Source organism: Olea europaea, chromosome 3 (assembly GCF_002742605.1).
Source record: "Olea europaea var. sylvestris chromosome 3, O_europaea_v1, whole genome shotgun sequence".
NCBI classification, from domain to species: Eukaryota; Viridiplantae; Streptophyta; class Magnoliopsida; order Lamiales; family Oleaceae; genus Olea; species Olea europaea.
Window position 1 is genome coordinate 5,394,146 of NC_036239.1, and position 13,795 is coordinate 5,407,940.

At 33.0% G+C, this 13,795-nt stretch overlaps 1 protein-coding gene across 1 annotated transcript; it reads right to left on the reverse strand.

Annotated features, from left to right (window-relative positions):
- Positions 1-5,835: 5,835 nt before the first annotated feature.
- On the reverse strand, positions 5,836-12,807 carry LOC111377521 (nuclear pore complex protein NUP62-like). The gene is made up of 9 exons (XM_023000644.1): positions 12,781-12,807; positions 11,179-11,306; positions 9,815-9,884; positions 9,309-9,431; positions 8,552-8,629; positions 7,773-7,876; positions 7,239-7,326; positions 7,061-7,159; positions 5,836-6,304 (listed from the first exon to the last, which is right to left on the reverse strand). The coding sequence occupies exons 1-9, from the start codon at positions 12,805-12,807 to the stop codon at positions 6,212-6,214; spliced, it is 810 nt and encodes a 269-aa protein (XP_022856412.1). The 3' UTR covers positions 5,836-6,211.
- Positions 12,808-13,795: the final 988 nt, after the last annotated feature.

Here is a 13,795-nt window from a genome sequence, read left to right on the forward strand (position 1 = left end):
TGTAAGCCGTATATTTTTGTTATTTTATGCATTTGGTCAATAATTAATAAAGAATTTTTGTTATGTTATAAAATACAAACTATTCAAACGTTTTATACAATCTCAAATCTACGTCTTTGTTTGAATTCTTTAATTTCATACACAAAATCATACATCAACATATTCACGAGTATTTAGATATTTACAATTCAATTTATTTAAGCTAAATAAATAACTGAATCAAATTTTCCTTCTATTATAATGAAGGTTTGTAGCATGAACTCTTTTTCCTCGGTGAATACAACTTCATTTAATTCAAAGTCATTCTTGTACCATGTTTAAACCTTTGCCAACCCATGCCCATGTTCAGTCTTTATGAATCAATAGATTATGGATATGATAAGATTTTACCGTGTACATCCTGATCTTTTTTCTTTTTTAGTCCAAATTTTGACGTCATTTTATTAAATTTATAATAGGGAGAACGAATAAAATATAGTTTTACATGAACTCACTCTATTTCTATACTATCTGTAAATGAATATTACAAATAATCTCCATATCTCATGCAGACAATAAGGTATGAAAGTATATGGCTAATAATAAGATTACACAGTACATAGTTGTATTACTTTTTATAAAAAAATAAAATAAAATTAAGAATAGAAGATAAAGTACAAGAAATCGAATATGATATAATTTGACACGTCCATATATATCTTCTTTTATTTGTCAATTGGATATCTCAAAATCGTTTGCAATAGAAATTTTCCTTTTGTGTATATTTTGCCTCTATTATTCTATTGCAAAATTGTCACAATAGAAGAACAGTACCAGTTTCTACCAGAAATTATTTCCAACAATCGAAAGTGGAAAGTTAAGGTGATTGTAGTTGAAAAACAATTACCAAAGCCTTCGAAACAAGGCAATGGAAGGTACCAGCATTTGATGTTAATGGATACTCAGGTAACTTTTCTTCATACATTTTTTCTTCAGTTCTTTTTGTTTTTTGTTTTGTTTTTTTCTTAATCTAAGATAACGTATATTACAGTTATTTATAAGGTTTCTCATCATTTTTCAGGGTAATACTATTCAGGCTCGCTTATATGATTCCAATATCACTGCTTTTGAGGACAACTTGTTTTGGGAAAAACTTATACTATTTCGAAAGCTTATATGAAGAACAATACGACAAACTATAGATATTCGACTGGCTCTTTACAATGGACAGTATCTGGAGAAACTCGTATTGAAGAACTGAATGAAGATAATCTAGAGTTTGTATTCTCAACATATCAACTGACACAGTTTCATGAACTCGAACAATACATGGATACAGATGCTGATTTAAGTAAGACAAAATTTCATAGACTATAAATAATCATAGACTGATTCTACAGAAATATAGTTTCCTTCAAATTTGTACTACTTGTATTCTGAAAAAAAGAAAATTTGATTGCTCATTTTAAATTTCCAGATATACTTGCAATTGCAGGTGATATGACGCCCAAACGATTGATTCAATCCAAAGATGGCAGCCAAACTTGGTTGCAAGATATTATACTTCTAGACATAAATTTCAAAACAATGGTGCTTACACTTTGGGATTCATTTGTTGACAGAGAATGCTTACTCATAGCAAACATTATTGACAAAAAACTAGTCATCTTTGCAACCCGTTTAAAGGTTACATCATTTTTTGGTATGTTCTATTGTATTATTTAAACTCCTCTTAAGGCATATGTTACATCTTTTATACATTCTCCATATTGATATTATATAGGTTTAAAATTGTCCAGGAAAGTCCGTTCCACTTTCTTCATAAATACACCTTTCAACGTAGTAAAACAAATAACAGAATGGTATGTACAAAATGCTATATTTTATTATTCTCTTTTTTTTCTTTCCTCTTGGTTATTTTTCCACACATTACTATTGGAATTACTAATTATCTTCATGTCTTTTGATTAGGGTAAGAACAAATTCCATTAAAATAGATGATTTTATATTGAAAAAATCATACATGGACAAAAGCCCCACAAATCTTTCTCCACATGTGCAAAGTAAATTCACTCCTATTCAAAATCTTCAGGAGTGCCTTCTAGCGATAATGTTAAGGTTACGTGTGTTATTCAATCAGCTTGTATTTATTTCCTAATGTAAAGATATATATTACAAGATATACTCAATCATATTATTTATTTTTCCTCGTAATTTCTCTAGGTATATCCATACTGGTAACAGCGAAAGTTTTATTGGGTAAACAACACAGCAACAACAGAGAAAATTGATAGCAAATCTTGGTAAATGGCCTGCAACAACTACTTTAGACGATTGAATGTTGATTTTGGTGAAACATATATTTGTATTTTTTGCAAGAATCCCAATTCCAAAGCTATTCCTCAGTAAAATATACTAACAATTAATTACTTTTCATTTTTTACTTCATTTAGTGCAGGTAAAATATTTACTTATGCATGACCTTTCTACTTCCCTTTATTACTCTTCCATCTACTAATACTAATTTCTTATTCACTTTAGGGTTAGAGCATATGTGCAGCTTTTAGATATCACAGGATCACTCAATGCAAATGCAGTTGGTGAACCAGCTGAGAAACTATTATTTACAACTTTACAGTCTCTGATGGAGGAAACCAAATTTGCAAGAAATCCAACCTAACTCAAACATTTTGCTATTCAATACATATTTTACTCGACTAATATTAATACAATTTAAAATTTACACACAGAGTTCAAAGACAAACTTTGAAGCAATCATTAAAAAAATGCATGATACTGAACAAGTTTTCTACTTAAAAGCATTGCAAAATGAACCTAATTCATCAAGTTACAGATTTGATATCATCTCTGTAACAGACTTAGACCATGCAAGTCCAGGACAAAAAATCCAAACAAATATTGACCACACAAGTCTTGAACCAAAAATCCAAACAAAGGTTGACAGTCAAGTTGTGGCTACAGCAGTTGGGAAAAATGTTAATACAGACTATTAAAAAGATTGGTCACTTCCAACGAAAAAAGCCCTTTTCAAATCTTCCAATGACAGTTTCAGTTTGAAAGTGGCTTGTGATGAAAACATAAGTTCAGACACAAATCCATTTGCTCAAAAAGAAAAACTGGAATAAATGGTGGTTGAAATCTTTTCTGTGAAACCAACCTTCTGACAAGAGCACACTGTTTCGTTTTGTGAAATTTGTCTTCTTTGTAAATTTGGTCTTGGAATTCTAATTTGTTAAGTACGTGTAATTTCCTGATAAGAAGTTGCCAAACAAAAAATTAATGACAAATGATATATATAGAATGTAATCCCTACATTGTCCATGCCAAAAATCAGTTATTATTTAGTTTATCTTGGCTATACTTTGTAATTAACGATGGTAAAGAAGTTAATTTTTATTCTTTCTTATCTATCATTGACTGTAATCCAAACACATGATTAATTACGATGAATTTACAAATCACAATCAAGCACATCAATATGTATACTATTATCTCAATTATTTGCTGGTTAGTTCCTTACCAATAATTCCATCTTCCCATATATTTTCAAACGTATTCAATACATACGCTAACCAAACCATAATTCATGCATAGCTCGTGCATCACACGTAGCATAGACTAGTATTCATGGAAAAAGATAAATTCGATCAATAAGCGTTGTGAGAGAGAAAGACATCTCATCTCTGAACAAATTTACAGTTACGTGCAATTTCCGATTGTGGCATTAACTGATTAAACAACACAGTATGTACATGGTTTACGACAACTAAAACTAAAATTGCATGAGAACTTGAAATCTTAAAGCCTAAACCATAAACAAGTTAAAGCCCACAGAAATCCATGCAAACTCCATTGCGGTTCTTGTTAGCACAAATCTGCACAAGTTCCTGCACAACCTCATCAATCTCTTCATCACCTTCGAACTTGATCTTCTCACTCATTACTCTTGCATTCTTCCGAATGGATTCTCCGCCATTCTTGACCACCACCTCCTCCCTCTGAAGGTCTCCAAATAGATTTCGCACCACCTTCTATCAACCTAGCATTGAGTGGCTGAGCAAGGTGCATTTTATAAAGGGAAAATTACATTCGAGGTACCAAACCTTTCGTTTATTAGCAAACTTAACCCAAACCTTTCATTGTACCACCGGAGGTACCAAGCCTTTAAAAAATTCACATCTGGAGTCCAAATTGACAAAAATCATTAGTTTGACTATTATTGACCAAAAATCAAAGGCCTGACCAATTGTTGACTGATTTTTAAAGGGGCAAATGTTTAACTTCGAATTAAAATAAAAAAAGAAAAAGAAAAACCAAAAAGCAACAATTCATCTTCTCCTCCCTGCACCCACCCTCATACCCCACCTCCCCCTGAACCCAACCAAAAGAAACCCACCACCACACCCTATGGTATAAATCAAATTATACACAAAATAATTATAAAAGTAATTTCTATTTCTCTTTTCATTTTCAGAAATTCCTTTACAAATTTCGAAGAAAAAGAAAACAGTATTAAAGAAATTTCTTCTCCACCAACCCACACGAGAATTTGGTCATTCTGTAAGCCTTTCAAGATCCATTTTCACCTAACACCCACCTCCATCTACAACATATCAATCTTATAAATGTCATTACACATACACAAGTAAACAATTTGTGAGCGTTGAAGAAGAAGAGTAGGACGAGGAAATGGTGGGTCTTACTCGTCCGCAGTTTGTTTGTTCAGGTCATCCGTTGTTCAAATGTTGTACGACGTTGGTAGCTGGGGTGCTATTCTTACTGATCTTTATTCCCGCAAGGTATGCTTTTCGTTGGGTTCAGGCAGACGTGGGATATAAGGGTGGATGCAAGGAAGAGAAGATGAACATTTGCTTTTTGATTTTGTTTTTTAATTTTATACATTTGCCTCTTTAAAAATCAATCAACAATTGGTCAGGTTTTTTTATTTTTGGTCAATAACAATCAAACTAACAGTTTCTGTCAATTTGGAGTTCGGGTGTAAATTTTTTAAAGGTTTGATACCTCTGGTGGCACAAGAGTCAAGTCTACTAATAAACAAAAAGTTTGATACTTCGACGACAATTTTCCCTTTTATAAATGTATGATATAAATAATGGAGATCAAACAAAGGCAAAATTTGTGCAAACTGACGATGTTATCCTTTAAGTTGAATTAAAAAGAAAAAAACAAAAGGAATGGCAAAAAAAAAAAATTGTTACATGCACATCACAACTAACATAATGAATTGATATCACATGACACTTTATCATTTGCCAATTAAAAACACAATTAGTTTTTTCATTCAATATTTTCCCTCCACGTAATTTAAAATACATTATGTACATTTTCTATGTACAAATAGCAAAATCCATTCTACTTCCTTGGCATTTCGTAGCAGTTCATGCACTAAAAAGTTACATACTCGCCATGTTCAATTTTTAAATAAAAATATAAAAGTAACCAATTGAAATTATCTTCAAAAATAGTTTTTTATTTACTAATAAAATTCATTACTAATTAAATGTGTTAACAGTACAAAAACTTTTATAAAAGATTAGGCTTCCATTTGGTCCCCATTAATTTCTTTTCCATTACATTTCATTTTTTATCTCTTATTTTCAATCACATAATATTCCATAAAATAATATTACACGTAAATTAAAAACTTTTCATTATTTTTCAATCACTCAATTTTCAAAATAACATTATCCCACCCATTTTCATTTTCAAACTGAACCAGAAATCTGAAAAATAATATTATACGTAATTAATTATAATTTCAATAAAAATATGAAAATGAAAAGTAAATCTTGAAAAGCAATTAATTCCAAAATAGAAACTGGACAACGGGTAACCCTTTCCTTTCAAAAATGCTAAAGGCACGTCACATTGTACCTAAGGGTATCCATAATGGACACCCGGCGCCTTGCCATTGTCGCCTAACCTATGGGCCCCTGCATGCGTCAGGCGCCCCCTGCGTGCGTCAGGCGCCTCGCCAATGACGAGGCGTCGGGTGTCCATAAGGTTGGGGTGATGTACCCCTAGAAGAACTAATTTCCTTTTTCTAGTCCAACATAGTCATCACACCACGAATATCCAAAAAACCTGTCTACATTACTTAAGAGCTAAGAATAACATCGATGTGCAACTGCTTCCATCCAGAAATAGTACATATTACATGATTTTGTGTAAGTTATCGTGTCTGCTCATCTTATGACAACCAAAGCTTAGGGGTCAATGATTCTCGGCCACCAGCAGAGCCTCGACTTGCAAGCTCTTGAATTCGCGAAGAGAATTCTTCAGCCTGTTACAGTTCTAAAGGTTAGCAAAGATAGACAAGGAATAGTTCAGTATGCACAAAAGCTATAGCCTTCACTCATGATTATCATTTGAATTACAAATCAGAAATATCTCGTTGGATAAAATTCAAAGGTCTAAATGCTACAAGGGAAATATTGGTTGGAAATAAATGTTAAAAGAGGGGCTGAAAAGCATCTGGGGATATGATCTTAGAATAGATGAATACTGACTGGCATTCTCAGATCAAGAGCTTAAGACACCCTGATGCACCCAAAATGATTCCAAAATACTAAAGATCTAGATAAAAATAAATAAATACTAACAAACAATACTTCACACAAATTATTATAACATTCAAAATACTGATGAAGCTCAAAGTGCCACTAGGACTCTCTTTGCCTCTTCGGCTAGATTGCAATGATGTTTAGGATCAATATTAATTAATCCTCACTCTCTTCTTTGAGAAAACATAATCAGTATTACAAGCCTTCATTTAGATTCCATCCAACAGAAAGACTGCCTTATTTCTTCCTAAGAGAAAGCAAACATGTTCACTCTCAACGGTTGGCCGCATCTCTACTCGTGTGGATCATTTCAGTGTTTAGATTGAACTGATTATAACTTTTAATCTGGAACTTTTGATTCAAAACAACAGTGATTTATTTTCATCATGTTGTAAGTCACTGTCCGCTATGTCCACGAAAAGGCCAAAGCAACTGCAGCATCCAAGAATGAATATGAATTAAATATAGATCCTAACCTTCTCATCCACCCACAGCAATGAACTCAATTGGTTGTTTAAGACACGAACAACAATATCCAGTGGAGTCATCCCATCAGTTGCCTCAAGCTCTCCACCCTGATAGAAATGTCAAAACCCATTATCAACTTTTGATCTCAATAAACAAGAACCAAAAGTATTCACATTAAGTAGTAACCTGATTGGAATTAAGAGTATTAATGATCGATTTGATCTGTTCAGTCATGTGCTCCAGCTCCATCTCTATCAATTCAGCCTGCTCATACCTGAATTCCGAAGACAAGAAATTAGTTGATCACATAGAAAAAGTAGTAAACGTATTGCCATTCACTTTCAAACATATTAAGAGATGACATGACACAGAGCTACCCATCAAACAGTTGCAGCAGGAATCTGCTTCCCAGTGATTTAAGAGTTCATCACAAAATAAAACTGCATATTGTTCTAACAACTATCACCAATATATATTTTCAGAGAATAATATTGTATTCAAAGGCTGATGATGTAAATATATTGAGATTATGATCACAAAATATTACAATTTGCGATTATAATCACAAAATATTACAATCTCCAAGATATTCTAAAGATTTTTTTTGCAAATGAAATAGTACAGGTGACCATGTACCCAAAAAAGAAGAAGACAACAATCATCTGTTAAAGGATATCAACAACAAAAAAGGTTAATCAGCAAAGTGGATCCTGTGCTCACATTGCGTCTCTTGTCGACGCAGCTTCGTCCTCAAGAAGTGATCCTTGCTCATCTTTGTATATTCGCTCTGCTTCGTCTTCCATACTATGCAAGGCTTTGTCGACCTAACCAAGAAATGCAAACACAATCATTGATGAAGCTCGTTAAAACAGCATATGTTAACACTTTCAAGTTTTAACATCACGATATAATGTACATAACATAAAACACCATTGGAACTGGCAATACGGGGTAAGATGATTAATAACTAAAATATGCTAGCACACCGTTGAGATCGGTTTTCCTAGTTCGTTGTAGACATTCTCTCTAATTAAGGCAAGGCATTGAAAATCTTCATTCTACAATTTTTAGATAATATTATTGTATTAGATCTTTATCATAATTTCACGTGAACACTACAGTCCAATTAACAATTTATAGCCAAAGAAAGTAATTGATGAATCGCATACTGTAAGCAAAAAAAAAAAGATAAAATAAAATAAAAATTAACAGCTTGTTTGAGCCCCATTATTTAGAAAAAATGCATTCTTCTACGGTATTTTAATATCATTTCAACCATACATTCTTCAATAAAATAATATTACACGTAAATCCAAAATTTTTCCTTATTTTTTAACCATACATTTCCCATCAATACACTTCAAAAATTCCTTGCTCAAACAAGGGCTAAAAAAATTAAAAATTAAAATCAAAATCAAAACATTGTAAAAATAAATTAAAGTTGTAGCACACATGACCCAATAAGTTGAACTCAGATTCAAAGGTCATAATTAACACACCTCATCTTGATGAGTTTCAATTAGCTCCAGCTGCCGCTCCAAACTACCTTGCGTCTCAACCACTTTAGCAACTTCACTCTGATCAAGAATTTAAACATAATAATGTCAGTTAGCCTTCTGTAATAAATTTTGGTAACAGAGCCAAAGAAACCATAAAACAAACCTGAACATCAAAGACACACAGAAATTGCCATTTTTAAAAGTTTTAAACAGAAATTTGATACAAAGACCCAGAATTCAGTCTTGACATATTATTTATTGGTGATGGTTTCATAAAAATGTTGATAGGTCCTGATTCTGTCTTGATTTGTATACTACTTCCAAATGAAGCTTTCATTTGCTAATGGAAAATAAAAGAAAAATATGTACTTACATACATATACACCTTTACAAACAAGAGATAGTTGCTATAGAATAGCCCTAGCTCCTTGGGTGATAATAAAAGAACTGTTAATTGGTTTGTCTAACCAATCCTGCAACGTAGACACAACTAACTAAAAGCCATAAACGGAAGTTAGGACATTCAAAACAAAGAAACTATCATGCAATACATATAATGAACATGAATGAACATGACCAGGCTGTAGAAGTGGAATCTTAGACAGATAATATGCTCCCAAAAAAATAAATAAAAGAAATGGGGGAGATACAGAAAAGGGACGCCTCGTATGCACACACCCAACAAATTAGCAAGCCTACAACCCCATCAACATAAAAGAAATTATATTTTTACTATTTTCAATAAGTAATGTGATACCTCAAGCTGTAGAAGTATGTCGCGATTCCTTAAAATCTTGAGGTCCCACTCAGCTATTGCATTCGCCTGTTTTCGAAATTTTCCAGTACGCTCTTGTAGCTCAGCATTCCAGTCCTTGATGATCTGCCATAATGTACTCACATAAATACAGTTCAGACTGACAATAAAGAAATGTATAGCACTGGTATAAGGAAGACTTAAACTTCAGCATTATCTAGAATCAGATATTCTGCTCATGTTATATTACATGAGAAAAAATATCAAAAACACGATATAGAGAAAATGAGGGCAGGGTTATTTCTGAAGTTGATACATTACTTTCCAGGTCAGCCCTTTTGCTTTTTCTTAATACTGGCACAATTTACCTCACGTTTTCTGTTTCTACTTAAATGTTCATTCATTTAAGGATATATAGAGGGTTGAGAAGTAAATTCAATCATCATTCAACGAGGAAACTGTAAATATACAACATACAGATTCCAATTTCTGCAGGCAAGTTTAATTACCTCTTCAACAGTTTTCCCAGTGATTTCAGATGGTAACTTCGGTGCAGAAGCTACTGCAGTTGAAGTGGTCCTACAAGGCAAGCAAAGAGTTAGCACTCTAAACCTCAACTTCTGATACAGAAAAGAACATGGTCAATCTTATTTATCAAATGAATCTTCAAGTAACTATAAAGACGAACTACCAGAATTATTAAGCATGTCTTTTCTATTTGTTATACTATCCCGACAAGAGAATGTTTTAGATATTTTGTTTCAACTATTAACAAGAGTTGGATAAAATGGAGAATTGATAGAAGGATTCCATGAGATTCAAAGATCCCTATAAGGTCAGTTCTACAACAGTTACTAGAATTACTAAACCCTATTTAACTCAGTATTGAGCTATTAATGGAAAAAATTCAACAAGATAAATGAGGAGGAAATAAGGATGTTAAGATTGATACATAGCCATTCTAGAATAGATACGATTAAAAAAATGAGAATATAGGCCAACAATTGAAACAACTGGATGTAGCACCAATTGATAGTAAATTAAAGGGGATGACAGCTTTGGTAGTGGAGTCATGTCTTGCACAAAGAAAAAGAAACTCCCATTGGCTCGGGTCGGGGCAGGACAAAGGATATCCCAATTATGATCCCTATGTGGATTGTATCGAATCTATATCTCAGACTGACTTCAGTGTGGCGCTAGTATTCGCTAAGGAATTCTTCTGGTGCTATCTAACCGTCTCTAGTTTATGGTTACATGACCTTGCATGGTTCCAAAGGATCTAACTGTATAGGATCTTCGAATAGATGTGAATCTATGGATAAGCATAAAAGAATTATTGTAGCCAAATCCGAACTTTCAGGGATAAGCATTGGCTTACTGTTGTTTATGCTGTTTTTTCCCACTATGGACTAAGGGAAATGTGTCTCATTAATTGCAATTCTAGGCACAAAGGTGCTCAGGGAAAGCAGTTTCTAACTATCTACCCTTCCATCTTTGTTTTTGAGAAGGAAACCAAATGCTAGCGCCCAGTGTCTAATCTCCACATAATACGATCCCATGCTAGAAATCATGAACCAGCACAAACAATAACTTTATACATCATTATAAATCAAAATCCTCATATTTCAACCCTTTTTGGGCTCCATTAAAAATACATTCTGGGAAAAAATGTATTTTCGAATAGTAATATTTTGAAGAATATGTGGTTAAAAAATAAGGGAAAAATTTGGGCTTACGTGATATTATTTTGTTAGATATTGTGTAGTTGAAAATAAGAAAGAGAAAAATGTATTTTTGGAGAATGGAGTTAAAACAAGGGCTTAGTTTCTACCAAAAGATATAAGAAAATTTATACATTGGGTGGCATACATACCCACTGCTGGAAGCTGGAACCAGGGATGAAGATATTTGAGCAGCAGAACTGGAACTTGAGGTTGTTGCAGTTGCAGAACTTGAAGCAGGGACACCTAAAGAAATATTAGCAGAAAATTCATCAACCACCTATAATAGTATTCTCATAAAACCAGGAACATTAGAGAAAAAGAAGAGAACGATGCCTCAAGACTCTACGAGCCTAAATGGCAAAACAAAAAATTAGAACGTGATCATGATTTATAAGATAAGATTAGCAACACCAAGAAAGTAATAGAAAAAACTATCAAGCTCACAATCAGCATTTTATACAGATAGTCAGTCAAGCACTTTCGCGAAAAGGAGAAGCTTAAAAAGATTAGAAGTAACTTAAAAGTGCAACTTGTCTGCATTTCCATAACCATAAGAATATTAAGAGCATGTATGGTTGAGCTTAAAAGTTCTTCGATTAAGTAGTTCCTTCAAAAAAGTGAGTTTTGTTAGTTTAAAAAGCGACTTGGAAAAGCATGTTTGGCAAAATAAGTACTTGTAAGAGCCCCATTATTTGGTTTAGAATGCATTTTGAAATAGTGGATTGATGGAGAATATGTAGATAAAAAATAAGAAAAAGTTATGAATTTGTGTGTAATATTATTTTATTAAAGAATGTGTGGTTAAAAATAGGGAGGGGGAGAGAAAAAAATGTATTTTGAAATTAATGGGAATCAAACAAAGGCAAAATAAACATGCTCTGAGTTGCTTGAGCTAAATATCCGATACTATTTGACACCAATAATTTTCTGTTTTGCCTATGATAACCCATCTTTAGGAATTGGGTACTTTACGTTCTACAGAAAATATGAGAAGACACACCACTGTCAATTATCGCCTTCTTTGTTAACATGGTCTTGTCCAAAATATGGAGTCTTCACACCTTCATATTAAAATTTTACTTTGGGTTAAATTTATTTCATACACCAAGATTCATAACCCAAAGTAAGACACCCTGGAAGAAGCATAATTTTCAAGTAGGCAAGACTTAAAATAGCTACTTCATCGAACGACCAGAGGAATTTGTCTTGCAAGATTAAAAGGCACAAAGACAGATTTCAAAATCTATTCAAGTGCATAAAAAATATAGTGTCATCCATAAAACTTGAAGACGCTGATAGAGTATATCCCTGAAATGCTACAATTACAATCTCACAAGGACATGTATATCAATTAATAAGAAATTCATACTCACTCCAACATAATACTTCAAACTAAGCTATTGTAGACAGTTGTTACCAATTTTAAGGACCGTGCGAAAAATTTGTTGAAGATCGCTTCATTGCAACTTACAATTACCATAATCATTATGGGAAAGTCTATATTATATACCCCCGTTTGGTAGCAATTTTCCACCCAAAAAAATAATTTTTTGATCATTATTTCACTATTTCAGCCATCATTTTTTACTTCTTCACTCGCGAGTACGACCCACTTCTCTCTCTAACGGTCAAAAAATTCAATTCTCATAATCACTATCGAACAGCCCTATATGTCATGCAAAATGTTGTACTATGCCATTGGCACACAGGTTTGACAATGGTACAAGCCAATGCCAAATTAGTCAACTTACAACAAAGGATCCACGATCCATACCCATGTTCTAGTTTCGATTGTCTAATACAGGCACTTGAGCTTACCAGAAGAGCCAAGTTAGTAGCCTTTGATGCAATTTAAGATGGGGTGTTTCATTGCAATAACTATCTACCCTCCCACACATAACACAATAAATTGGCAAATATAAAATATATCTCTTTTTATTGCATTTCATAGGACCTAAGGTGTCCACAATACGACTATACAGTTCACTAACTTCAGCCACCAGCTAAAGAAAAATGGTCTTTGGCCCTTATTGGTACCTTAATGATAGAATCATCTTGGAGAGAGAATATTCTGCAGAGATACTCATGCACATGGAGAGGATTAAGGAAGCTAGCCTCCCGAATGTAGCGTGGCCTAAACCCTTCCATAAAAAAATTCAGATTCTTGTGAATTTTCGGAAGGATTATCATCATCATCCTTGTTAACAGTTTCTTAAATGTATTTGAAGACTTCATGACTTCATTAGCAGCTGTATAACAGGCAACACTTCTGGTATAGGACAATGCAAGTCGTGTTAGAACTTAGAATCAACTTGGTCTTCCTATTTTGCTAGTTATCAAGATTACACAATTACTAGTTCACTTAATTTGCTGATTGGTAAACTTTTAGACCTTTAAGAGTAAGTTAATAGTATTTATTAAGAGACTGTTTTCTTCTTCTTCTAAGAGATGATTAATAGTTAATTTGTAGTCTATTAGGAGATCACTTCTCGCCCTTGTTTGAGCCCCATTCTTGTAAAAAATGCATTTTTTAATAGCGTATTGATAGAAAATGTGTTGTTAAAAAATAAAGAAAAGTCATAAATTTGCGTGCAATATTATTTTTTTGAAAAATATGTGATTAAAGTGGGTCAAATCACCGTTGAAAAATGAATTTTGATGAAAAAATGGGGCTCAAACAAGGGCTTCTTCTTTAAATGCCAAACAAAAGAGGGGTATGCATGTTCTACAATCAATATATTCTACATGTTCAATTACCAATCGTAT

What these genes read in the sequence shown, in the direction of transcription:
- LOC111377521 (XM_023000644.1), bottom strand. Translation starts at nt 12,807, where the DNA reads ATGGGTATGGATCGTGGATCCTTTGTT. An exon ending in ACATACTTCTACAGCTTGAG is followed by an intron (nt 8,630 to 9,308) that starts GTATCACATTAC and finishes ATTCTTGATCAG; the next exon opens with AGTGAAGTTGCTAAAGTGGT. An exon ending in TTGAAACTCATCAAGATGAG is followed by an intron (nt 7,877 to 8,551) that starts GTGTGTTAATTA and finishes TTTCTTGGTTAG; the next exon opens with GTCGACAAAGCCTTGCATAG.